Here is a 27140-nt window from a genome sequence, read left to right as displayed (position 1 = left end):
ACACACACACACACACACACACACACACACACACACACACACACACACACACACACAGTTGTGCAGTATGCTGTGGACTCCACTTGTGAGTTAGCCGTTTCATGGACCTCTGCACTGAAGGCAATTTCCTGCAGCAGCGGGGCGACGGGCTTTGGCAGGGACGCCTCACGGGGGCCTGAGGCGCAGGATTAGGGCGGCCCCGCTGCTCGTCAGGGCGGAGGGGCCCTTAGCTAGCCCAGGCCCTGCCCGACAACCTCAACCCAGCCTGGCCTCCCCCTGCCTGCATGTCTGCCTGCAGGAACCACAGTGATCCATCCAGCATCCATCCACCTCTGGACTGGGAAGAAACTCCACTGCTTCCACATAGCCTCTCGCACTGCCTTTAGCAGTACTCAACTGTAGCATGCAGAATCTGAATCGCTACACTTTCTCTCTCTCGGGCCCTCAGGGGTTAGGGGGAGGTGGAGGTGTTTTGGCAACCTCTCTTATGCCCACTGTCTTGCGGGGATCTGGCAGGAGTGTTTGCTGGGGCTTGGTGTTTCTCAAGATTCTGGTGTTGGCATCATGTAGTGAAGTCGTTCAATATGGGTCACCTTCTTTCATATGTCTACCGAAAAGGGAGTGGAAGCAAACACATTTGGTATTGGTCATTTTATAAATTCAGCCGGTAGTATTATATTGCAGTATAATCTGTTAGTATAGTTTGTATGAACCTTTAAAATACTGTCAATGGAGCTCCTGGGGTCCTTTTCAGTGAAATGGTGAAAGCCGTGAAGGCCTATGAAGTCAGGGGTCAACAAGGTCAGGAGCATGAACCTTAACCAATGAACATCCTCAATACTCACAGAGGGGGATCAGCCTGGCCTGTCTGTGCAGGAGGTCGGAGGAGGTGGATAGCAGTCTCCCCCTAACTACTGACACTGGGTCAGATATTCTGTCCCTTCAACGGTTATGGTTAGGAAAGGAAGTAGGGTAATCTGATCCTAGACCTGTTGTTAAGAGCAACTTTCTACCTAGATTGTCTGTGTAGTTTAGAGAGCGAGACAGACAGACGAGCGGGCGGGCGGACGGAAAGACAGTCAGGGGCCTCGTAAAGACATAAAGTAGMAAAGTAGGAAAACAGTAGTTGATTATTCTGCCACTGTGTCCATTTGTCGGTAGGCATCAGTGACCTCCCTCCTACGGAGAGGAACAAAGCAGGAGTGTCCTGACCCTGCCAGCAGAATGTATTGCTCCATGTCGCTCTTCACTCTTTCTTTCTTTTCTCTCATTCTTTTTCTTGTTCCCTCGCTCGCGCCTGCTTACCTCTGCTGGATGAGAGAGATAGAGGGGGATGTGAGACTTGGAGAGAGACAGTATCTAGTGTGTGTGTGTGGTGTGGTGTGTGTGTGTGTGTGTGTGTGTGTGTGTGTGTGTGTGTGTGTGTGTGTTGTGTGTGTGTGGTGTGTGTGGGTTGTGTGTGTGTGTGTGTGTGTGTGTGGTGTGAACCATTTAATATGGCACAGCGGTCTAAGGCACTGCATCTCAGTGCTAGAGGCATCACTACAGACCCTGGTTCGATTCCAGGCTGTATCACAATCGGCCGTGATTGGGAGTCCCATAGGGCGGCGCACAATTGGCCCAGCGTCGTACAGGTTAGGGTTTGGCCGGGTTAGGCCATCATTGTAAATAAGAATTTGTTCTTAACTGGCTTGCCTATTTAAATAATGGTTAAATAAATTTWAAAAAATGTAAAAAAGTATTGTGTTTCAGGGAGAGGGTGTGTTATGCTGTATGTGAACTTTGGCGAGACAGTGTTTTTGTGTCTGTGAATGACTTGTCTGTTGTCCAGAGTGTGTGCTGGTATATGTATGATTGAGTGCAGATGTGTGTATAAGTTGGAATTTTGTTTTCAAAAACATCTGTATGTAAAACGTGTCCTTTTACCCCGGATCAAGATGCATGAAAATGAATCAAGACTTGATCTTAGGTTTCAGGGTTGAAGGGTAGAGGGGGAGGGAAGGGGGCAGGCACCATGTGCTAGTTTGCACCCTAAACCCTGTAATCTCTCCCCTCTGACCTCCCCGACCCCCTGCCTCCCCCGTCTCTCCCTCTCCTCCTCTCCCTCCGCCTCTCCGCCCCCACTCTCTCCCCTCGCAGTGCGAAAAAGGAGCCAGGATCAAAGAAAGTAAAACCATGGCAGTGATTTCTGGTGATTGATTAGAAGCAGAGGAGGTTGAGAAGCGTCTTTTCTTCCCACTCTCTCGTCGGCTGTGTGTGCACCCTCCCAGGGCCCTCGTAAATAGCTCAGGTTTTCAAGTGTGAAGACAACTGCCGCGATTGGCAGCCAGTTCCAAGAAATACCAAGTAACGACATCCATGTTGGAACGAGCTCCACGCTCAGGTCGTTTCAAGTTTTGGATGTGCCTGTTGGAAGGCGGTGGAACCCAGGAAGGAGAGGAATGGAGAGAAGAGGTGATGGAGTGATTTTCAAAAAAGGAGGGGCACGCGGAGAATTGAACTCAGATGTGTAGCGAAGACAGGGGGGGGTTGGAAAAGAGAAGAAGAAACGTCTGACTGTCTGGGAGAACTGAACTCACGGCTGTTGCTTACAACAGAAGGGCGGGCAGTTTGAACTTGAGCAAGCCCCTTCTCATGTTAATCAATGCCATAGCTGTCTCTTGCCATCTCCTCCCCCTCGGTCCTAACACAAGCCAATCCAATGCCCTGGGCCACTGACAACTGAACGGCACTCTAAAGGCATGTTAAAGGGCCGTGCCTATTCAATGTTATTGAGATAAATATGCTGTAATGGGAGCAAGCATGCAAGCGCGCACAGAGGAACACACACACACACACACACACACACACACACACACACACACACACACACACACAGCACACAGCACACACAACACACACACACACACAGAGATTGTATCTGAGGCCTACTTTTCTGTCCGCTCCCTCCCCCATCGCTCTCTCTCTCTCTTTTTCTCTCTTTCTCTGTGTCTCACCTGAAGCTGTGAGCCTAATGATGTTGAGAGTTTGGGCCTCGCAGCGACAGCTCCAGTCCAGGGGAGACGTGTCTCGCGTCAGACAGAGAGAAAGGGGGACATACGCCCCTATCACTGGAGTCAAGCAGAAAACTACTGGAGCAACTGTCACTAGATGGCATTATGTTTTAACAATGACCTTTACAGAGTAATTGAACACAATCTGGAATGAAACGTTATTAGGTGTCAGAAGTTAATAGATGATTTAATATTATCTACAGTACAGTACATGGTGTGTACAGTAAAGCACACAGTCATTAGTTCACACATGCAAGTAATTACACTGGCAGATACACACGTCCTTATGGAAAAACCACATGATTTCACGTGTGAAAAAAATGTACATTTTTTGGGGAACACTTCACATGTGATGATGTTTCACATGTGGATTTCCACGTGTGATCACATAACTATTTGCACATGTTGAGCTGAAATGTTCACATTTGAAAACAAAAGAGACACGTGAGGCCATATGTTCACACGTATTCAATATACTGTAGAGTTCACATGTTAACACCACCTTTTTACCTGTTAGGAGAATAACATGTTTTGACCTCACATATGAATTGCAGATTCACATGTGGAATTTGTAATCGCAAATATTTGTAAATCAAATTTCTACTTTCACCTGAAAAACATTAAAATGTTGTCACGTGTAGTTTCATGGTATCACATGTTGAATCTTTGCATACCCATGTTGTCACATTTATTTCACACCAGATCATGTTTTCACACGTGTAGTATCATGTTATCACATGTTATCACATTAATGTCAAATAAGATCACATGTGAACAGATGACATCACATGTGAACACGTGAAATTCATGTGGTTTTTCCATGAGGTCGCACTCGCACTCACACACACACAACACACACACACACACACACAACACACACACAACACACACACACACACACACACACACACACACACACACACACACCACACACACACCACACACACACACACACACACACACACACACACACACACACACACACACACACACACACACACACACTCTCTCTCTTCTCCTCTTCTCTCTCTCTCTCTCTGGGGGCAGCTGAAGGAGGATGGGCCTCCTCTGCTTATTAACTGTTTGGCGACCTCATGACTTCATCTGTGGTGCTGTCAGACCCGAGTAGAGGAAGAGATGAGAGATGGACCACGTTTTCCCAGCCCTGGCAGCACCGCTGGCTCAATGGGTTCTTTGTTCTGGTCTGGCTCTAGACCAGCTCAGCATGGGGCTACGGCATAGGGCTGCCTCAACCCTACCGGCCTCAGATAGAGAAAGAGGGAGGAGAGGGGGAGGAAGGAGGGAGGAAGGGAGGGAGAGGAGGGAGAAAGGAGGTGGAGAGAGAAGAGGGGATGGAGAGAAGAAGGGCGGGAAGAGAGGAAGGAGATGGGATGGGGGAGAAAATATCTAGGGGTGTACAATACAATACGTATAGGACAGTATGTACAGTTTGCAAAAGTTTCAAAACCATCTAGCCTAATGAGGAGCTCCTATCCTTACAGTGTTTGTACATTATGTAAAGTACATTTACGTCCAAACGTCCCAATAGTCCTTTCCCACCATGTTACACTGTGATTATTCCCTCTGTGTGTTCAAGTCATGATCATGTAAACCATAACAGAGCTCAAGACAAAGCTGTTTTCCTTAGGGGGAAAAACGGAGAAGTGCAATGTGTCGGTCGGTCATCCCAGCTGTGTGTGTGTGGAATGTTGGGATTAATGGGAATTTAATAGGTTGATTAAAGAGGAGGGGAGTTTGATGGTAGAAACATCTCTGGGGCGATGGCAAGGAGGAGGAGGAGGATTCCATAGGCCGGAGTGACAGGATAGGTCACAGAGGAGTAAATCTCATTACTGAGAAGGGACAGCAACAGGAGGCAATACTCCCAGAAAGAGAGGGAGGGAGTGAGGGAGAGAGAGAGAGAGAAAGGGCAGAGGAATATGGAGAGTATGACATTGAGAATGAGTATGACATGGAGAGAGAGAGAGAGAGAGGAAAGTATTAGGGAGAAGGGGGAGAAAGTGATAGAACAAGTAGTGATAAGAAAGTGACAGAGAAGTAGAAGACAAATCTGAGAAATGAGGGATTGTGATTGAGGTTGATGGAGGAGAGGAATAAGGATGGAGTGAGAGCACATCTAGCTTTCACGTAGAAATGTGCCCAAGAGCACTTCCTTTCCCACAATGCATCATTTCAGCCCCTGACCTTAACCTCTCCCTTCTCCTCTCTGCACTCCTCTAACTCTTTCATTGCTCTCTCTCTCTCCCTCCCCCTCTCTCTCTCTCTCTCTCTCTCTCTGATTAGAATAGTCTTGTTTCCTTGTTTACCTACTCTTATCCTTTCATAAGCCCAGCTATGGACCATATTGTGTGTGACTCCATCCGTTTTGGATGATTGCGGGAGCGAGCTTCCAAGACAAACCTTATCCGGCGCCGGAAAGAGATGGCCGCCTCGCTTCGCGTTCCTTGGAAAATATGCAGTATTTTGCTTTTTTATGTGTTATTTCTTACATCGGTACCCCAGGTAATCTTAGGTTTCATTACATACAGTCGGGAGGAACTACTGAATATATGATTAACGTCAACTCATCATCGTTCCTACCAGGAATATGACTTTCCCGAAACGGATCCAGTGTTTTGCCTTCCACCCAATACAATGGATCTGATCCCAGCCGGCGACGACCTATGTGCGACGCCGTAAAAGGGGAACGAGGCGGTCTCGTGGTCAGGCTTCGGAGACGGGCACATCGCGCTCCACTCCCTAGCATACTACTCGCCAATGTCCAGTCTCTTGACAATAAGGTTGATGAAATCCGAGCACGGGTAGCATTCCAGAGAGACATCAGGGATTGCAACGTGCTCTGCTTCACGGAAACATGGCTAACTCAAGAGACGCTAACGGAGTCGGTGCAGCCAGCTGGTTTCTTTCATGCATCGTGCCGACAGAAACAAACATCTTTCTGGTAAGAAGAGGGGCGGGGGGGTATGCCTTATGATTAACGAGACGTGGTGTGATCATCATACAACACACAGGAACTCAAGTTCATTCTGTTCACCTGATCTAGAACTCCTCACAATCAAATGTCGACCGCATTATCTACCAAGGGAATTCTCTTCAATCATAATCACAGCCGTATATATTCCCCCCAAGCAGACACATCGATGCCTGAACGACTTTCTGCTCTTTGTAAACTGGAAAACCACACACCCTGAGGCTGCATTCATCGTAGCTGGGGATTTTAACAAGGCTAATCTAAAAACAAAACTCCCTAAATTCTATCAGCATATCGATTGTGCTACCAGGGCTGGGAAAACCTAATCATTGTTATACTAATTCCGCGACGCATACTAAGGCCCTCCCCGCCCCCCTTTCGGAAAAGCTGACCACGACTCCATTTTGTTGATTCCAGCCTACAAACAGAACTAAAACAACAAGCTCCCGCGCTCAGGTTGTTCAACGCTGGTCCGACCAATCTGAATCCACACTTCAAGACTGCTTCGATCACAGCGGATTGGAATATGTTCCGCATTGCGTCCAACAACAATATTGACGAATATGCTGATTCGGTGAGCGAGTTCATTAGGAAGTGCATTGACGATGTCGTACCCACAGCAACGATTAAAACATTCCCAAACCAGAAACCGTGGATTGACGGCAGCATTCGCGTGAAACTGAAGCACGAACCACTGCTTTTAACCAGGGCAAGGTGACCGGAAGCATGACGCAATACAAAAAGTGTAGCTATTTCTCTCCGCAAGGCAATCAAACAGGCTAAGTCCCAGTACAGAGACAAAATCGAGTCGCAATTCAACAGCTAGACACAAGAGGTATGTGGGCAGGGTCTAGCAGTCAATCACGGATTACAAAAAGAAAACAGCCCGTCGCGGATCAGGATGTCTTGCTCCCAGAACAGGCTAAACAACTTTTTTGCCGCTTTGAGGACAATACAGTGCACTGACACGGCCCCCTACCAAAACTGGCGGGCTCTCCTTCATGGCAGCGCGAGGTTGGGGGGGGGAAAGGTTAAAACATTTAAACGTGTTAACCTCGAACGGGCTGCAGGCCAGACGGCATTCCCAGCCGCGTCGCTCAGAGCATGCGGCAGACCAGCCTGGCTGGTGTGTTACGGACATATTCAATCAATCCTTACTCCCAGTTGCTGTTCCCCACATGCTTCAAGAGGGCGCACCAATTGTTCCTGTTCCAAGAAAGCTAAGGTAACTGAGCTAAAGCGACTACCGCCCGTAGCCTCCTTCCGTCATCATGCAGTGCTTTTGAGAGACTAGTCAAGGACCATATCACCTCCACCCTACGCGGACACCTTAGACGCACTCAATTTGCTTACCGACCAATAGTTCCACAAGACGACACGAAATCCACCACACCTGCACACTGCCCTTAACATCTGGACAAGAGGAATACCCATAGTGAGAATGCTGTATCGATTACAGCTCAGCATTTAACACATAGTAGCCTCCAAGACTGCGTCATCGAAGCTCGAGACTCTTGGGTCTGCGACCCGTATCCGCCCTGTGCAACTGGGTCCTGGACTTCTTGAACGGGCCGCCCCCAGGTGGGTGAGGTAGGTAACAAATCTCACCGCCGCTGATCCTACACTGGGGCCCACAAGGGTGCGTTCTGAAGCCCTCTCCTGTTAAGCTTCCTGTTCACCACGACTGCGTGCCATGCACGCCTCCAACTGCAATCATCAAAGTTTGGCGGATGACACTAACACGTGGTAGGCTTGATTTACAACAAAGACGAGACGGCCTACAGGGAGGAGGTGAGGGCTCGGAGTGTGGTGGTCAGGAAAGAATAATCCTCACACTCACGTCAACAAAACAAAGGAGATGATTGTGGACTTCAAGGAACCAGCAGAGGGGCACCCCCTATCCAGACGACGGGTCCAGTGTGAGAGAAGGTGGAAAGTTTTAAAGTCCTCGGTGTACACATCACGGACCAAATTTAATTGGTACCAACCAAAGCAGACAGCGTGTGAAGAAGGGCAGCAGCGCCTCTTCAACCTCAGGAAGGCTTGAAGAAATTTCCGGCTTGTCAAAAAGCCTCACAAACTTCTACAGAGCCACAAATCGAGGCATCCTGTCGGGCTGTATCACCGCATGGTACGGCATGCTCCGCCACACAACCGTTAAGGCTCTCCAGAGGGTAGTGAGGTCTGCAGAACGCTACCCCACCGGGGGGCAAACTACTGCCCTCGTCAGGACACCTACACCACCCGTGTCAAGCAGGAAGGCCATAAAGATCATCAAGGACAACAACGCACCATAGCCACTGCTGTTCACCCGCTATCATCAGAAGGCGAGGTCAGTACAGGTTTGCATCAAAGCAGCGGACCGAGAGACTGAAAAACAGCTTCTATCTCAAGGCATCAGACTGGTTAAACAGCAACCACTACATTTAGCGGCCGTGCCAACATACTGACTCAACTTCCAGCCACTCTTAAAATGGGAATTGATGGAAATTATGTTAAAATGTACACTAGTCGCCACTTTAAACAATGCCAACTTAACTATAATGTTTACTACCCTACATTACGCATCTCATATGTATATACTGTACTCTTATAGTCATCTACTTGCATCTTGCCATCTTTATGTAATACATGTACCACTAGCCACTTTAAAACTATGCCACTTTATGTTTACATCCCTACAGTAATTCATCTCAATGTTATATACGTACTCGTATTACCATTTACTGGAATCTTGCCCTATGCGTTCTGTACACCACTCATTCATATATCTTATGTACACTATTCTTTATCCTTACACTTGGTGTGTGTGTATAAGGTAGTAGTTGGTGGAAATTGTTAGGGTTAGATTACTTGTTGGTTATTACTGCACTGTCGGAACTAGAAGCACAAGCATTTCGCTACACTCGCATTAACATCTGCTAACCATGTGTATGTGACTAATAAAATTTGATTTGATTTGATTTACAACATTTAGTAATTGTCGAAGCTTTACAAAGCAAAATCTCTCCCATTCTCCGTCTCTAGCATGGTGGCCTGGCTTTGACTAAGTTGTCTATCTAATCATAGGGAGAAAGATTGTGCTTTTTTRCCTCTAGCCACCTTCTCCACCTCCCACCTCTCCTCAGCTCCAGACTGTGGTTGAGTCTGATCCTTTAATCTCTACGGCTTCTATGGCTGCCTGCGACAGTGTAATGATGGGGTCCGCGCTTCACCTAGGTGTTTTGGGGGGCTGAATTACGTGCTGTTTACGGAGTGGTTACTCCCTCCTTAGGGGTTGTTCCACCTCAAAAAGCTGAAGAAAGAGGAACTCGACACCCACCACTTCAGATTATTCTGAAATAGTTTCTGTTGTTAGAAACAGATAAGAATGGCATTCCTGCAACATGATTTTGTTGAAATATAATTTGAGTTTAAGCTAAATTTAAGCTAATTGATTGCATCCAGAATCCATATGAAGCTCGAAAACCATTTATTTTGATGTCTTACTCACTGTTACAAAAAGGTTTGGTCCAAATCGGATGTTAGCTACTACAGTATCCTATAAATTAAAATGGCCAATTAGGGTGCAATCAATTAGCTACTTTTCTCCGTTTCTAACTACAGAAACAAGTTCAGAACCATCTGAGGTGGTGGGTGTCATGACTTGCTGAAATGACATGGGACGACCCCTAGATCACAGGAGGGGGGAAATGAACTGCAGTTGGTGGCAGAAGTTATCCAAATCTGCTCTATAATGAGGGTTGTGTAGAGTAAATGAAGATTGATATCTTTGTAAAAGGATTCATTGTTGCCCGTGATTGGTCGACGCAGAGACTTTGACGGGAAGAAGCAAGTCTTGAGCTGTCAGGAAAAGTGAGGAAAAACGGCATGGTAAATCAACTGATGACTTTCAAATGATTATCGTGTCAAGGTAGAGAATGTCGATTTACCTTGAAGCGGGTTTTCTTTTTTCCCGTTTTTTTTCAGGTGACTGGATGTGTTCAGAGTGTTCAGAGCCCCTGGTTGCCGGGCAGGGTTGTGTTTATGGCTTTGGGCAAGCGGTACAGAAATCTGTTTGGTCGTGTTATTTTTATGACGTTTGGCATGTAGTTTGGAATTCTGATTCTCATGCTCTCCCTGTAAAAAGAGCCCGTATGTCTGAATGCGGCGGGTGAGAAACGGGAAGCGTTAACAGCTGCCGTATCAAAGGAGCTCGGGCATGTTGTGCGTTTAACCCAAATCCGTCACACTCGCACAAAGCCCCTGATTCAACCTGTAATGTAGACATTGAACAGAGAGCGTCAAGACCACAACCAATGAGAGGTTACAGCCTTGAGTTAACTCTTAACACCTCTCCTCCACATGGCAGGTCAGAGGTCAGCGAAGCTCGCACCTGATTGGTTCCCTGGAATGGTTACTGGGTGTGAGAGGTCATTTGTGTGTAGAATTTATTTTCATTTCGCAAAATTATGCCTGAAAGCGCAAAAAATGGCTACTGGAAACTATTACAAAACTGCCCTGTCTCTATAGAAATTGCTGAATGTACTTCAAACACTTTGATTCGACCTCTACACTGTTGGTTGAGCTGTTAAGCAGGTAGTTACAGCCAGAATAGATCAACAGCTAACTAAGTGAGTACCGGCCAGGGCAGTGGACTGATCCATACATTGGATTTAACATCAGAAGAACCCTAATCACCATGGCCACTGAGCTGGAGAGAGGGACAGGGAGAAGAACCCTAATCACCATGGCCACTGAGCTGGGGAGAGGGAGAGAGGGACAGGGAGAAGAACCAAGCGATGGATGTGCCACTCAGAGCCTGAGACATTTACCAGTCATTGATAAACTGCTTAGCAGCGGGCAAATTAATGAATCCACCATCCACCCGGCCTGACAGAGAGAGAGAGCGGGTGTGGGAGGGTGGTAGATGTGGGGGAGGAGGGCGGCAGAGGACGAAGGGAGGGGGGGGGGGGGGGGATGAGGGAGGTAATCCGGTTCCAGCTAAACAACGGCTGATCCTCTCATTCTCAGATATCAATGTCAAAGTTTAAATTAGCCTGTAGCCTCAGATAGGAGTTAACATGCTTTTAAATGGGGCAGGGGGGGAGGGGGAGGAGGATGCGGGCGATTCTATTCCCCTCTGGGACGGCAGTGGGCAGGTGCCTTTGAAGTGTCTAATTATCCCTCTGACTAGTAAGCATGGCTAACTGTCTTAATGGAGCCTGCTGCCTGATCGCCTCGCATCTATTCAGCCACACACACCACACACACACACCACAACACACACACACACACACACAACACACCACACACACACACACACACACACACACACACACACAACACACACACACACACACACACACACACACACACACACACACACACACATCATCCAGCTGAATGTGTTGAAAAGCAGCTCTGAGAGGCAGCCATGAAAAAAACTCTTCATAAAGTTTGTAGAAACTATAGTGAGATAAATGTATTATGTCTTTTAATAATTCTGTCTTGTTAGGTGAGAATTCACCACAGTGACATTTGGATCTAATTCACTGTAACTGTTTTTTATTTCGCTCTAACTGTTGGTTGGCACTTCCCCACCTCCTTGCTTTGGCTGGGTGTCCATGTTCTCTTGGCGAGCGCCTCCTAATCTGAGTGCCACAGGCCCCGTCCGGATCACAGTGGCGTCAGAAGTGGGATTCCAATGCTCCGGCCCAGTGGAAAGCTGGCCTAGTCCGGCCTGGTGGGCTGGGAGCCATGCCTGAATCCACGCCCTACCCTAACAGACCCAGTTAGCAGCCCATCCAGCCCGTCCAGTCCAGTCACACTTCTGTCATAGCTGTACGGTATCACAATCATATTATATTGTGGTGGAAGACAGGAGGTCAATAAGGATAACAGACAAGGTTGTCGGATGCTGATGACCTTGTTAGTTGAATATGAAGCAATGTCAATGCTGGTCAGACTTCGTTATTGCGTTTGTGGTTTCGAGCACTGAGCAAATGCATCTCCTCGGTTGGATTCTTAAAAGAGTATATGAGTCAAGGTGCCCTTTGAGTGAAATTCTTAAAAATTCAAAAAGGCATGGCCCCAACTCATCACTGTTCTTTTTAGCCAGTGCGTGCAGCTCTTTGACCCGTGTAGCTCTGCTCCTTCACAATGTGCTCCTGATGAAATAGGCTGGGGGGGGGGTGTAGAGAGTGGTTCTAGCCCTACGGATGGCTTGCATCCGGCCCCTGATGTATGAAAGGTAGTCAGTAGGGATTGGAGTGGGTGTTAGGCACGGCCCTGCTGTGAGGCTGATTTGAGGTGAGCAGGGAGAGCAGAGAGACAAGGGAAGGGGGGGAAGAAGCCTAGATTTATTTTGATTCCTCTCCCCTTTAGGCTATGGGCTGGGACTGAGAGCCAGGGGCCCCTGGTAGGGTCCCAGCAGAGCCCCAGCGGCGGAGTGAGGGGTGTGGGACTCCGGGCCGGGGAGATGGGGTCTGGGGATGCCGAGGGGAGGGGGCGGTGTGCCGCCGAGCCAAATTGAGACGTGGGAGCCGTCGAAATTAGCCGAGATGAATATCGAGGAGAGCAGCAGTCGAGCTGTGGGGGAAATCAGGAATCTTCCCGACCTGCCCACCGCTTCTCACTGCAATTACTCTAAGCATCACTCACAGCAGCTGTATTTACATAATGCGCCACTATGGGACCACTCTGCAGAGGGGAAATAAGACAAGGGCTGAACGTTACCGACAGTGAATTCTGGCGTGTTGCGCAACAGCTAACTTTTTAGTGCTTTTTTATTTACATTTTATAGATTGGTAACGGTCTACTTTTCTCGCTTGTTCTCCTGAAAATAAATCGTATCCAGATCATGTAATTCCACAGCTATTGTGTTGGTGATTGATAAATGGGAAGATGGCCAATAGTTGATTGTCCAAGATGCCACAGATCGTGCCTTGTGAGGTTAAGCACACAGGATCCTCTGAGATGTTGTGCTAGTGTCGTGACGTTCCGCAAAGAGCTTCTTGACACGTCTCCATGTCACTGTAAACAGACATTGGGAAGAAGCTCCATTAAGACTCAGTCACCTTCAACACAATACACAACTGAACTCTGTTGTGGGAGATACCACTGAAGCTCCCTCAGCGGTGGCTAAAAGAAACCATTCTGGCAAAACCTGCATCCTATGGGACCGGCAGCCAAAAAGTTGATCAGAAAAATACCCCACACAATTGCACTAATCTTCCCCCTTCTCTTCTCTTCTCTTGTTGTGTTTGCGAATCCTCCTCTTGGTGGAGTTTGAAGGTTCTCTCTCTGTCTCTTCTTTCAGCCTGCGCTGCTAATCGTGAGTGATTCCCTCTCTCTATAGCGCAGGTGCCATGTACAGCGAGCTCTTCCTAAGCCGCTTGGAGAGGTAGCTGCTACGCTCTTATTAAACTCTAGCCAGCCGCTGAAATGTTTGCCTCCCTCTCATTGTTTAATTGGGCAGTCTTCATTCTTTTTCGCGGGAGTTGATTTGCAAGAGAAAGAAAGAAGACGGAAAGAGAGATTATCGCACAGGAGGAGAGGAGCTTTGAAGAAGTGTTTTGTGTTTTCCTCCACTCCTCTTCTCATCTTTTCCCCCCTTTGTCGGGTTCCTCAGCCAAACCCCATCACCGTGCCACCGACAACACGGCTTGCACATTTTTGCAGGTGGAGGAGAATGGTTGTTGTGTCGCTGGCGCTTGTTCAGAGGCAAACGACACCTCCTCGATGGTAAAGGTTTCGCACAACAAAGCCAGTTCGGGGGTAGAATGTGCAAGACTGATGAAAATGCCCCTTTGTGTTCCTCTGACTGAAACACATGTCGTAGCTTAAGGCAGCGGAGACTCCTACATGGTGTTGGCTGTAGAGTACCAAATCAAATGTCTGAGAGGCAGGAGCAGATTGGCACTCCGACCCTTGTTCTACACAACGGCTGCCTTTGAGAAACACCAACTCCCTCCGAAGCAGAGGCTTTTTGTCTTCGCTCCCTCTCATTACTTTGAATCAGCCAGGCACCCTTAACTTCAGCTCCCTTGTCCCAGGGCCCAACTCTCTCTATCTCTCTCTCTCGGRCTCTTTCCCCCTCCTCTAAGGAGTTGGCTCCACTCCATTCCTCATTATCTCTTTTATATGTTTCATTTTGTCATTTGTTGTATTCGTTCCCTCCTCCTTTTCCCCCTTCCATTAAAGGCCCTCTCCTCCCCTGCTCAAGCATGGGGCTTTCTCTGAAGGTATCCAGAGAAGCCTTTTACAATGGAAGGCCCCAACATAAAAAGGGGAAAAACCTGGGCATTAGGATTTAATGAGCGGCTGGCTGGGCGAGAAAGAGAGATAGAGAGTGAGAGAGAGAAAGTGAGAAAGAGACACTGAGAGAAAGTGAGATAMGAAAAAGAAAGAATGAGAGAGAGAGGGGGGGAAAAAGGTAAGGTGGATAGAGAGAGAGAGAGTCGATAGAGAGAGATGGATAGGAGAGAAGAGAGGAGGAGAGGAGAGGAGAGAGAATGCCAGGGAGAGAGGATGGAGAGAGCATAGGCTCCATTATAGTGGCAGAGAACTCCTGAAATACTGGAGCCGGGCGTGCACTCTGATCAGGACTGCAGTGAGCACAATTACCTTCTTTTCAAATCCTTCAGTGACACTGCGGGAGGAAGGAGGACTTTGAAACTTGAAAGGCAGGAGCTCGCTTTCAACCTCAAACGCGAGCAGGAAAGGGCTCTGAAATTTGTTCAGCGCTCCCCATCCACCATTAGCTTGTTTCTTCCTCTCGCCTGCAGGCATTTAAGCAGTTTTTGAAAAGATGTTAAGAAATTCAATCACCATAGAGAGTCCGGGATAGGTCTTTTTTCCCCTTTTTTTGTGTGTGAGGCATGCTTCCCCTTGGTCCACCGAGGACCGGCCTCCTGCTTTGTGTTGTGGGTGAATGGACTTGTGAACCGGTGGAGGAGAGGAGGACGGGATGGGGGCAACCATGGGAAAAAGGGAGGGAATAAAAGAGGAATGAAAAATGAGGGAGGGAAGAAAGAGAAAAAGCCAAGAGGGTCTSTTTGAGGCTGATGGTGTTCAGGGTTGYYGAGGTGCTCCTGAAGTTCAGGCTTTTCAAAGTGTTTGCAGACACCTGAGTCCTCCACATCAGAGGCAGAGTACGCTGCACAGCCACAATGGATGAGAACACTGACTATAAAGCCTCCAGCTATCCAACGCAATACACTATGAAACACCATTGGACATACATTAGACCAAAAAATACATATTATAATCATTATCAGTAAACTGCACCTATGAAGTTCAAGTATAGTCAAGTAAAATATAAAKAAGTTTTCGAGCCGTTTAGGTTGGATGACATGTGACCGGGATAAAAAATAGAAATGGGGATAGGACTGAGTCTTGGGGGATCCCTCCTATTTCAGTCTCACCATTCAAGTTTTAGTTCTTGACCTTCTGCTGCCCAGTATTTGTTTAACCTTTTAAAGTGGTATACACTGAAATAATGAACCCATTTTAGGTAATATGCACTGAAATAATGTACCTATTAAAGGTGGCATACACTGAAATATGGAACCCATGAAAGGTGGTATACACTGAAATAATGAACCCATTAAAGGTGGTATACATTGAAATAATTACTCATTACAGGTGGTATTCACTGAAATAATGAACCCATTTAAGGTGGTATTCACTGAAATAATGAACCCATTTAAGGTGGTATACACTGAAATAATGAACCCATTTAAGGTGGTATACACTGAAATAATGAACCCATTTAAGGTAGTATACACTGAAATAATGAACCCATTTAAGGTGGTATATCCTGAAATAATGAACCCATTTAAGGTGGTATACACTGAAATAATGAGCCCATTTAAGGTGGTATACACTGAAATAATGAACCCATTCAAGGTAGTATATACTGAAATAATGAACCCATTTAAGGTGGTATACACTGAAATAATGAACCCATTTAAGGTGGTATATGGCAGAATGACAGTTCACCATGGTGACGTGGAGGGGAGAGGAATGTTGGAGTGACAATAGTTTGATTTAAATATTAGCTGCTTGACCTCTCCGAGACATAAGTGAGTAGGGCTGGAGTTCACTGAGAGGGAAAGAGAGAGGGAGGGGGAGGGAGGGAGGGAGAGAAAGAAAGAAAGACACCCAAATGGGGAAAAGGGGAAGAAGCCAAAGACAGACACAGGAACGTAGTGTAATAATATCTTTGGGAATAATTACCAAAGTATTTTGTCTCCAGAAAGAGTTCATAGACGGTGTTAGCTGCATGGGCTTGTGGGAGTTTGACTTCACTTCCAAATGTTCACAGATTATTGCTACAAGCACATTGTGTATGTCAAGTCTATGGAGCGAATACATAAATAAACTAGACCAAGAATTAGAATCTTCTCCGGGTCTACCATAAGATATTATTCCCGGCCTCGACACTGTGTCTGCTGGATCAGTATTCGGTACATACCGGCCTACACTCCTCTCAGCAGCATAACCCTGTCCTTTGCTCTAGTTGCTCCCAGCACAGTTTACAGTCCCCACTTTCTTCCTCAAATCCAATCCATGCGAGAAGATGAACCCCGAGTCTGAAATCCCTTTATGTTAATATTACGCTTTGCAAGAGCAGCCCCTATTAATCCAGCTTTAACAGCATAAGTGCCATTATTCCCTTAATAAGATCACGGGCTGTGCAGTATAGGATTAAATACTTATATCATAACTGACACTATCATTTCCTGCGGAGGAGAGCATGAGCCTCTGCTCTCTTGCTGGTTTGTCAGTTCTGTGTTGAGGCTCGTGGAATTTGCTGCTCCGAGCGCTGTGGCACCAGTCGGGCATGGCTGGGCCCTTACACAGGTAATGGACGTGGGAGAGTGAGAGGGGGGTCTCTCGTTCTCCCTCTCTTTCGCTCTCCTCTCGACCCCTCTCGCTCTCCGACTCGGGGTAGCGCTCTTTAATCTAGCCCTCTCCTCTGCACTTAATGGGCTTTTGAAGGGCTGCAGTTCTCCATTGCCTCCAGTTCATAGGGGGGCCTTACAGCGCTAGGCTGGTAAATGCTACAGAACCTTTGGCGTCGGCACTCTGTCAGGGCCCTCAGTGAGACGTTAGAAAAGAGAGAGCAACAGGGGGCACCGAATCAACCAGGAACCAGGGCTGGACCAGAGGAGATTTCCCAGCAGCCTCCAATGAAGTGGATCTGTTGCTCAGTCAAGATAAGGCCAAACTCAGTGGACTCTCTGGATCAGGATGGAGGAATAGGATGGATTTGAGGCATTTAGGAAGACAAAATTGTATGTGACTGAATCAAACCGGTTCTGCAATAGTTCTGAAGCGCATACGGCTAGAGCCAGTGTAAAACTTTTGATGAGCCAGTGTAAAACTTTAAATGAACCAGTGTAAAACTTTAGATGAGCCAGTGTAAAACTTTAGATGAGCCAGTGTAAAACTTTAGATGAGCCAGTGTAAAACTTTCGATGAGCTAGTGTAAAACTTTCGATGAGCCAGTGTAAAACTTTCGATGAGCCAGTGTAAAACCTTTGATGAGCCAGTGTAAAACTTTCAATGAGCCAGTGTAAAACTTTCAATGAGCCAGTGTAAAACCTTTGATGAGCCAGTGTAAACTTTCAATGAGCCAGTGTAAAACTTTCAATGAACCAGTGTAAAACTTTCGATGAGCCGTGTAAAACTTTCGATGAGCCAGTGTAAAACCTTTGATGAGCCAGTGTAAAACTTCCGATCATACAAAACATTAACCTAAGCATGTTAAAATGTAGTAATTGATCATAATCATACTAAGGTACAGATGATAGGAATAATCTCCTTTTATTTACAATAAAGCTCAACATTCATCATTTCTTGGACACTATTCAAGTGTGTAGGAGTTAGTGTTACATGAAGAGTGCCCAGAGTATGCTCACTTCAGGGACTACTCAGAACTAGTCTGTACAGTAGCACTCACCAGGTCAGGTACCATGTGACCCCATGAAGGCCAGGGTCAGTGGTCAGGTCAAAGGTACATTCTTTCCAAAGCAGCTCAGCCCTTGAACTCTCTTCACTTTCATCCCCACTAACCCAGCACACCAGGGATAGCTTCTCAGGGGGACTCTCCGCCTTTCCATCTCTCCGCTTAGTTTCTCTCCTTCACCTGGAGAGAGAAATAGAGAGAGAAAGAGATTACTCTGGCAGAGAGGGTGTGTGGAGAAAGCTCTCCTTCACCTGGAGAGAGAAATAGAGAGAGAAAGAGATTACTCTGGCAGAGAGGGTGTGTGGAGAAAGTGGGGTGTGGMGTGGTGGTGGGGGGGGGGMGGGSGGGGGGGGGGTTGATACCATGAGGCCGCTTAATGGGCAGTTTGGAATGCAGGCGGAAAGACCCGGTTGCCTTCTCCATGGGAATCCATTTATTTTATAAAAGGAACAGACGAGGCTGACTTTAAGTTCCGACTTGGGAATCGCTCCCCCTGAATGTGGCTGTGATGCAGGGGGTTCGTTTAGTTGGTGAGAGCACCAGAGATGAGTGCTATTGGCTTTAGCTGTCTTCTGCTTGAGTCCTATTGGCTTGAGCTGTCTTCRGCTTGAGTCCTATTGGCTTGAGCTGTCTTCTGCTTGAGTCCTATTGGCTTGAGCTGTCTTCTGCTTGAGTCCTATTGGCTTGAGCTGTCTTCTGCTTCAGAACTCACACGTTCAGCTGGCTTATATGGAGACCAAACCAGCGTGGATTTGCAGGGAAGACCCACCGTGCATACTTGGTTGGTTGCATGCGTACAAAACAAATCCCCTGCCCCTCATAGGAGTATGCTACATTATCTAATTTGTGTGTGTGTATTGACTCTGAGAGGTAAAGAAATTCCCCTTGACGGCAGCATCCGTAATTCATAATTCTACTGACTGTGAAACTACTACCCTTCACCACCAAAGGCATTCAGGACAGGTTGAGAAGACTTCAGCAGACTTCAGGCTCTGTACAGTAGCTTTAAATGTACAGGGATCAATTATGGTGTATGTACCCTCAATAAGTTAGGACCTTACCCTCTCTCTCCCCCCTGTCCCCTTACAGAGGATGAGAGCTCGGGCACGCCGTACCACCACCACCACCACCACCACCACCACCGTGAGAGGCGCAATGCCATCAGCACCCAGGCCCCCACACCCGGGCCCCCTGGCAGCAAGCTGGGTGAAGAGCCCTCCACCTCCACAGAAGAGCGCCCACCGTTGGTAAAGAAAGAGTTGCACAGCTCGCTGCCCCACCTGGTCGACCACGGCCTCCCGTACCGCGGCACGCTGTTCGCCATGGACCCTCGCAACGGATACCTGGACTCCCACTACGGTGAGTACAGACAACGGACCTCCGTTTATAGAGGAGGGGTTGGATAGGATGTTCCATTTGATTGTTAGAGAATGTTTGTGATGCCAAAAGTAGTGGGTACTCGCTTAGTTTGTGTCAGCGGGGCTTTTGGTCATCAGACAACTTGAATTGTCTCAGTGAGTTACTGAATAGATTGATGGATAATTACATAAAAAAAAACTGGGGGCGAGATCAATGATAAGTCAAAAAATTAACCGTATTTGTGAGCAATATACTGTAACTTGAGTGAGGCGGCAGGCTCAAAGACAACATGCCTGTAGAACCCCCAACACCCTCTGAACAGTGGCACCAAGGTTCTGTAGAATAATAGGTAGAAGGCAAGGCTGCTAGTCGCTTGATTAGGCCTGACAGATCAGCTGCTCCCTCTCTGGGAAGTTAGTATGTGYAGCATTCAGTGCAGCTCCTTAATTCCCTCATTAGGGGCCTGTCTGAGCCCAGTACTCCACTTCCACTCATCAACACACACATCAAACCCCAACTCTACACTACACTGCATTTCACAGTCAAACCACACTCACTAACCCCCCACCTCCTCCCCCTTCTCTCTTACTGGGARGGAGAGACTGTGGGWGAGAGAAAGGGAGAAGGGAGGAAGAGAGAGAGAGATACAGTATATATAAAGGGAGACGGGAGGAAGAGAGAGATACTGTATATATAAAGGGAGGAGTGAGCGAGGTACATGAGGTTTGAGGTTATGACAGAAAAATGATAGAAAATCAAATATGAGAGAGAGAGAGAGAGAGAGAGAGAGAGAGAGAGAGAGAGAGGGAGAAGGAATAAGAGAAAGATGTAGTAATCGAATGAAAGAGAGACAGATGAGTGGAGAGCTGGGGGCTGTTTAGGAGGTTCATTTCGCCGCCACCGTAGCCTGAATGGACGTGGCCTCCAGGATTTGATCTGACGGTTTGTTTACTTTCGATACATTGCCTGCGAATTGGGCCTGACAGAGGGGTTTTAATCCGCAGGCCGTAATGAAAAGGTCTCTCTGTCCCTTGCTCTGGCTCCGGCTCTGTTTCTTTACTGTAACWCTATTTATTTAGTTAGTTCATAAGCCGGCGTCTCCTTTGTGCACTGGTGCTTCCATCCACCACAGAGCTATAGTACTAATCTGAAAGGTTACTTAAAGTCAGGCCCTGGCTCTGTTCATTGGTATAGTGGACAGGATCCTCGCAAGCAGAACATTACTGTCGATTACAGCCCGGTCTTAGCTCAGCAGGACTGCCACTTTTGATTGTGAGTGTGTGTGTGTGTGAGCACTGGGGGTGAGCACTTGGGGTAGGGGGTTTAAGCCTACTGAAGCCAAGTGGAACTAGGGGCGAGGGCTTGGGGGGATGGGTGGGTGGGGGTGGTTGGGGGTCACAGTGAGGGGTGGCAGAGCCTCAGGGTCATGCGTAAAAGTCAGAGTCTGAAATGGAGAGTTCAGAAGAAGCAGGAAAAGTCAAAGGGGTCGTAGAGCCTCAAAGGGCTCCATTCTTTCCACTTGGGGGCCTCCTGGGCCGCAGGACAGCAATCAGACCAGGGAGAGGGCAGAGTGGATAGAGAGATGACTGGTGCTATAGCCCCCCCCGTTCTGTTTCTCTCTCTTTCTTTCTCTCTCTCRCGCTCTCACTCTCTTTCTTGGACTCAGAAATTGATAAAAGTATCAATTCCATCCCAATGTTTTAGCACACAGGCAATTATTTTACCGAATTGAGATGACTAAGTTCAAGTGAKGTTCAGTAGAAAAGTACAACTGGAGTACATGCTGAAATGTGAAGACAGTCGTTTTTTCCTCGGAGGGTGGAGTGTAAAGTAAATGGATGTCCTTGGGACGTGCCCTGACCCTGACTCAGTTCAGAAAGAATTACGACCAGAGGTCAGAGAAGAGAGCAGGCCGGGGGGCTGTGTAAAATGGCTTCCTCTGGTACCAGGTGTGGGGAACACGAGGTGTCCCTGAAGGCGCCTGCCGGTCGGCCCGGTCCCATTCTCTCTGATTGGACCCAGGCAAGACCCAGGACCAGGCTCCAGAGCCTCCACCTCAGCCCCTCATGGTGCCTTCAGTCTGGGGGTCAGGAAAGGGCAAGAACCCCCCCCCCCCCAAAGCAGCCTCCAGCCCCTTTGAACACGGAGCCCCATGGCTCTGCCACACCACCACCACCACTAGCCCCAGAGGTGTGAAGAACATTGACCCTGTGCTTGGTTGAACCCCTCCCAAACCTACTTCCACGGTCCACGCCCCCAACACTCCCTCTCCCCTGGGGTCTCTGACTGACTGTCACCTCCCTAAATGTATCCCAGGTGTATGTTGTGCCTGTGAGGGTGATGGAGAGGGGAGCATGGGTCTTTGTGCTGTGCTTGCAGAGCGCGGGGCGCCGCACGGCCTGGCTGCGGCCGACAACCAGGTAAATGCGATTACTCTTCCCTCCGTTGTACTGTCAGTGCTTAATGCGGTTAAACGCGCCAACACCTGCAGCCTCAAGCGCACCTGGACTGCCGGGTCGTCATGGTCATAGCTGTGGTGGTGATACGCGTTGTGGTGGGTGTTGAGAAGAAGAGGAGGGTGGATACTGGGGGTCGGAGGAGGGGGAGTGGAGTTTGTGTTCTRTTTAGAGGTCGCTGCTTCTCTTCGCAAATCTTTCCTTTTCAAGCASCCCCTTCTGTGCTCTCTCCCACTCCCCTGTCTGAGGCCTATAAGACTCTGATGTTTGTGTTTACTCTCATCTTTACACCCACTTGCCCACATAAAGGAGGAGGCATTAAGGAAAAATAGGCCCTATTGTGTGCATTAGCTAAATCGCGGTGATGCCTAGCTTCTTAGCCGCTTTTCTTGGGCAAACACTGGAGAGTAAGCACTAAGAGTCCATATCCTGCTTACCACAACACTAATACGTGGGGCTTTCGCCTGGATAAGGAGGAGSAAGGATTGGGGAGGAGGATTAATAAGAAAGAGAGAGAGACTTGTTTTCTTTTTTAAAGATMTCTGTATTACGAGAACGTGTGTATTGTGAGGACGTTAGTGCGGCGGGCTGCGGCGCTAGCGACATCTGTTTACATCGTGGGCTGATTAGCGGGTCAGTGGGCCTCAGCAACAGTGGAACACTTGCTGGAGATCCGTCCGTCGGCTCCGCTCTCTCCCTCCTCCGGGATCCCTCTTCTTCCTTCAAGTGTTTGTCTTTTTCTTAAACACTCGTTCGCCCCCATCCTCCTCGGCCAGTCAAAACAGTTCCCGTTACGGGATCGTGAAGCGTATCCTCTTCAATGGTCGGCTTTCTTATGTTCAGTACCATTCCAAACAGTATTGAAACATCAGAAGATGTTTTGTCAAAGGAAGGCGACTGGGGAGGGAAGGAAAAGCACTAAGCTGTTGAAACAATCCTTAAGTATGTTGGTTGGTTGCTTAACAACCAAGGCTGTTTGGTGGTTGCGTGTGTGTCTGTGATGACTAGGTCATTGTGTGGACCGAGACAGACTCTTATAGCTGAAGTAGAAGAGGGAACATATCAGCGTAATAGTCTGCTGTCTGGAATCAGGATCCAAGGCCAAGCACCTCCAGCTGGTAATCCTCACACCAAAGCCTTGTCCATGTCTCACCTCTGAGACCTCTTAGACCAGGGCTTCTAAAACAAATAGCAAGGTGGAAGTACAGTAGAGATCTATGGCTGGTGTAGTGCGTCGTCTGGATACCGCCAGGCTGTATCCCTGTAACCCTGCTCTTTGTAGTCAAAGCCCTGGCTGAAGTGACCCATTACCTGGGATTGTGAAGACCCAGAGCACTGGGAGAGGGGAAGGAGAGCCCAGCCAGCACTCAACCAGACCCAGGGTTTATGCAGTGGTAGTGGTCTGGTGATCTCCAGCCCCAGACAGGGGTTAGGTTAACCTCCATGGCTGCTTTGCAGAGGAGATTTCAGGTCTACAGGTCCGTAGCACGGCGAGGCGAGACGAAGGCTCAGCCCATGTCAGTCTGTCTGCCTCAATATTCAAGCGCAGTAGCTGACCACTGAAGTGAATGAGCTGGCTGTCACAAGACCCCAATGTGATCTGCACCACAATGGACCAGGCTCTGTACAGTTAATGACTGCGTTACTGCACTCTCTGATTCAGAGTCACACATATAGGCCGTACAGGAACTGTAGGAAAGCTTTCCTGCCACAGAAAAAAAACGAAAACGAAAAAAACTGGAAAAAGTCATTTATAATAWTTTTTTCTCTGACAACCCATTCAAAGAGGCCAACTTTCTGGGTTCCACATTGGGTTCCTCATCACGAGTCTTGGCGACACAGGTTCAAGCTCTCCTCCCCACAGACATTAGACTACAGAGGAGCACGAGGAAGCGTGGGGAGACACGTGCCCGTTTCAAGGGTGATCGAGGGCAAGTCTTTGTGATTGTTTCAATATTGGCTTCTGGAGCGGCGGGCGGTCCTGGTGAAACCCCCTAGTGGGGCACAGGGGGGCAAGAAGGAGGGGGGGTGAGAGGAACCGGGGGGTGCCCGGGGGCGCCCTGCAGGCGATGGAAAGGAGTCTCTTCAATCCACCACCTTTCATCAAGAAAGAGAACCATGGCCGGGCAGCTCTTGAATTAGCCCCGCAGTCCAACGCACCGGGGATAATCGCCCGTGATCCTCTTTTATACAGCTTATTAGAGGAATCTCGCAGTGTAAGATAGGCCATATTCTCGCATGCATGTGCCGTTTGTAGGCCGTTTGATGATTGAAGGGGTTAGGCAAAGTTTGAAGTAGTTAAGGAACGCAAGGTCAGACTTTCTTGTGGTTTCTCTTAATATCTCAGAGCCCAAGAACGTGCGTACAATTGCATTTTTTAACAATGCCYAGATTAATTTGGAGTGGCTGGAAAATAAATGAAAAATATTTATTTAAGAAATGAATATTCAGCATTTTTGGATATCGTTCTTGCAACATCTGTCTGTGTTTTGGACCCCAGCGTCGAATGAGGAATGGCTAATCGGTCGGTAGACACACAGAGGCATCACATGTCCAAAACAATAGGCGTGCTTTGAAGTAGCGAAGGCTTTAAAACGAAGACTTGTTTTTCGGACTGTCCGTAAGGATACGCCACCACCAGCACTAACACCACCAGAAACAACAATACCGCGTCTTCAACGCAGAGACCATAAAGACGTGAGCGCATGTACGGACAACATAGAGGCTCATGGGTCTTTCTCTTCCTCCTCCTGCTGGTTTTTAAACCATGACATCTTGTGCCTTCCTCTTCTCTCCCTCCTGAAGTGGCAGCAGTGGGATAATCACTTGGTGTGGAGTGGGAGAGTCACACTCAATTTCGTGACCYCCTATATGTTTGTTCACTCTATGCAAATCTCACCGCCGGTCTTGTAGAGCAGCGATTCGTGTCCCTTTTCTCATAGCGTTAGCTACAAGATTAGCACCTTTATCCCTTCAACCAACCCCCCCAACGCTTCCCTCCCTCCCTCCRTTTCATCTCTCCATCTCTCCTGAGGACGGACTGTACCTATTGTTCTACAGGAGGAGAGGGCTGAGGCATGCTGGGTAATTAACATGTTTCCTCTCAGCTCTGTTACCTCTGTTGAGGCTGGAGCAAATAAGTAGACGACAGTACATCCTCTTGTCTGTACCACAGGGGAGAGACTTACAGAAGAGCGAGACGACAGAGAGGAGGAGGACAGGAGAGAGGAAGAAAGAGAGAGGGAGAGTCAGAAAGAGAGATGGAAGGGCAAAAACGGGGGTGAGAAGAAGTGCCAGTGAGAAGAGAGTGAGACTGGAGAAGGAGAGAGGAGTAGGAGGGGGGGGGGGGGTGTAACAAAGCAGAAAATGAAGAGAGACATAAAGGAATGGGAGCTCGAGGAGGTCAGGCTTAGTGTTTCCTTCAAAGATGGCTGGGACAGGTGGCAGTTCCAGACAATCTCACTCCACAGAGCAGCATCCTCTCAGGAGGAGATAAGGGATTCCTCCGTCCAGCCCTCCCCCTCTCCTTCCTCGTCTCTCTCCCCCCTTCTCTCCTCAGCTCGACTCCCCCAGCCGGGGCGGCTTTGATGTGGCTCAGTGTGAGCAGGCTGAGCGGTGCGGCTGGGGCCTGTCGGGCCGCTGGGAGCCAGACTCTCTGCCTCTCTGGCCCGGTTCAATCAGCGGGGCTCTCCGGTGCCCGCCACGTTCAGGTCTCATTAAATCACTCCGGCAGGGTTAATCCTCTTTAAGGTTTTACACGGTGCCCCGTTTGTCTGTCAGCCACAGTCACCGAGGCCATAGGGACCCCCAGAGGCGCCACCTGCGTGACAAAAGACCCCCAAAAAATCACTGTGACACCAAGTTCTACTCCTCTCTCCTCTCTTCTACCCTTCCTCGCTCCCCTGTGTACAGTACTGTATGTTCTGCTCTCCTTTTCTTTTCTCTGTCTCAGTGCTATCACTCCTTCCCTGCCCCATGTGTATTCTCTCTCCTCTCTCTCGCCCTCCGTTCCCTTGATAGTACCTAGCTCTGGTTGTAAGTCTTTTAGGATTATTTTGGGGGGGAATTTGTTGACAGGGGTGGAGTAAATGGATTACAAGTTATCCTTGTTTTTGGGAGGAGGGAGAGGGGAGAGATCAGGCCCCGCTTTGAGTAAGAGACAAAGAGAGAAGGGGGAGAAAGAGAGGAAYAGGGCGAAAGAAAGGAAGAGGAAGAGGACAATATGAGCGATAGAGAAGGTAAGAGAGACAGAGATGTCGGCCTATGGGGAGAGAGACGGAGAAAGARCGAAGAGTGCGTGTGTGAGAGGGAGAAATGAAGAGAGTCAGAGAGTTACAGAGGGAGTGTTGCTGTGCGGAGAGGAAGAGCGAGGGCTGTAATTGGCCAGAGGTGACGACCCCTGTCTGCTCCTGAGACCCGAGAGTCATTTGTCTGATTGCTGTGACACTGGGGCTGCGTCCCAAATGGCACTCTATCTACTAAATAGGGCACTACTTATGACCAGAGCCCTGGTCAAAAGTAGTAAACTAAATAGGGAATATGGTGCCATTTGGCACACGGCCCTGGGTTTCTCTCTGCTCTACACCGCGTGYTGTGACCCACCGTTTCCTCAATTACAATCTTAAAAGAAAAGGTGATGTCCCCGTAGGAAAAATAAATAAAAACATGAAATAAATGATTTTCCTATGGGGACAGCCAAAGAACCCTCTTGGAGCGCTTTTTTCTAAGAGAGTAGACACTCATAATTGAAAATATGTAGACTGTGTCTGCAACATGCAGGTGCACTACATTAACGAGACGCACTAAATCAAATTCCTACCAATTTTTTTTTATTTTTATGTTACTAAAGTATTACATTCTTGAATCATGAATCTTAAATATCACATGTGTAATAAATGAATAGATAAAAGTATAGTTTAGTTACTAGTTCATTTTTTGAGCCACTTATGCTATTTCCTACGCTGTCTGTTCTTTCATAACATGTGGATATCAACTTGAATGCCCCGGGCCACAGTGACCAGTCACGCTGACCAAAGCCTTGTTGAATCCCAACCCTGCTCACTAGCTAGCCTCACTCTGCGTGGGTTAGAATTGAGGTCCCTCTTTCCCCTGCCGTACCCGGTCTGTGTGTTATTAGCCTCACAGTCACTGACTCTCACAGAGTCAGGCAGGGTTACTCTCATACACGCTGTCATGCTGGGTCAGCCCCAATATGACCTGCCGTGGGGCCCACGGTGGAGCTGCACTGTGGAGATATGGGGGCTATAGGCAGGAGCCGGAACAGGATCCGGCTCAGTTTTGGACTGTTTCCTTCCGGAATCTAT

At 48.2% G+C, this 27140-nt stretch overlaps 1 protein-coding gene across 1 annotated transcript in view; it reads left to right on the top strand.

Annotated features, from left to right (window-relative positions):
* Positions 1-27140, top strand: part of LOC111953336 (transcriptional activator GLI3-like) — a 151443-nt gene that overhangs the window by 49182 nt on the left and 75121 nt on the right. The window contains 1 exon segment of the mRNA XM_070435400.1: positions 19091-19360. Within this exon segment, the coding sequence (XP_070291501.1) occupies positions 19091-19360 (270 nt within the window).

This window comes from Salvelinus sp. IW2-2015, linkage group LG27 (genome assembly GCF_002910315.2).
Source record: "Salvelinus sp. IW2-2015 linkage group LG27, ASM291031v2, whole genome shotgun sequence".
In the NCBI taxonomy this organism is placed as follows: Eukaryota; Metazoa; Chordata; class Actinopteri; order Salmoniformes; family Salmonidae; genus Salvelinus; species Salvelinus sp. IW2-2015.
This window is presented reverse-complemented; position numbering and strand designations above follow the sequence as displayed.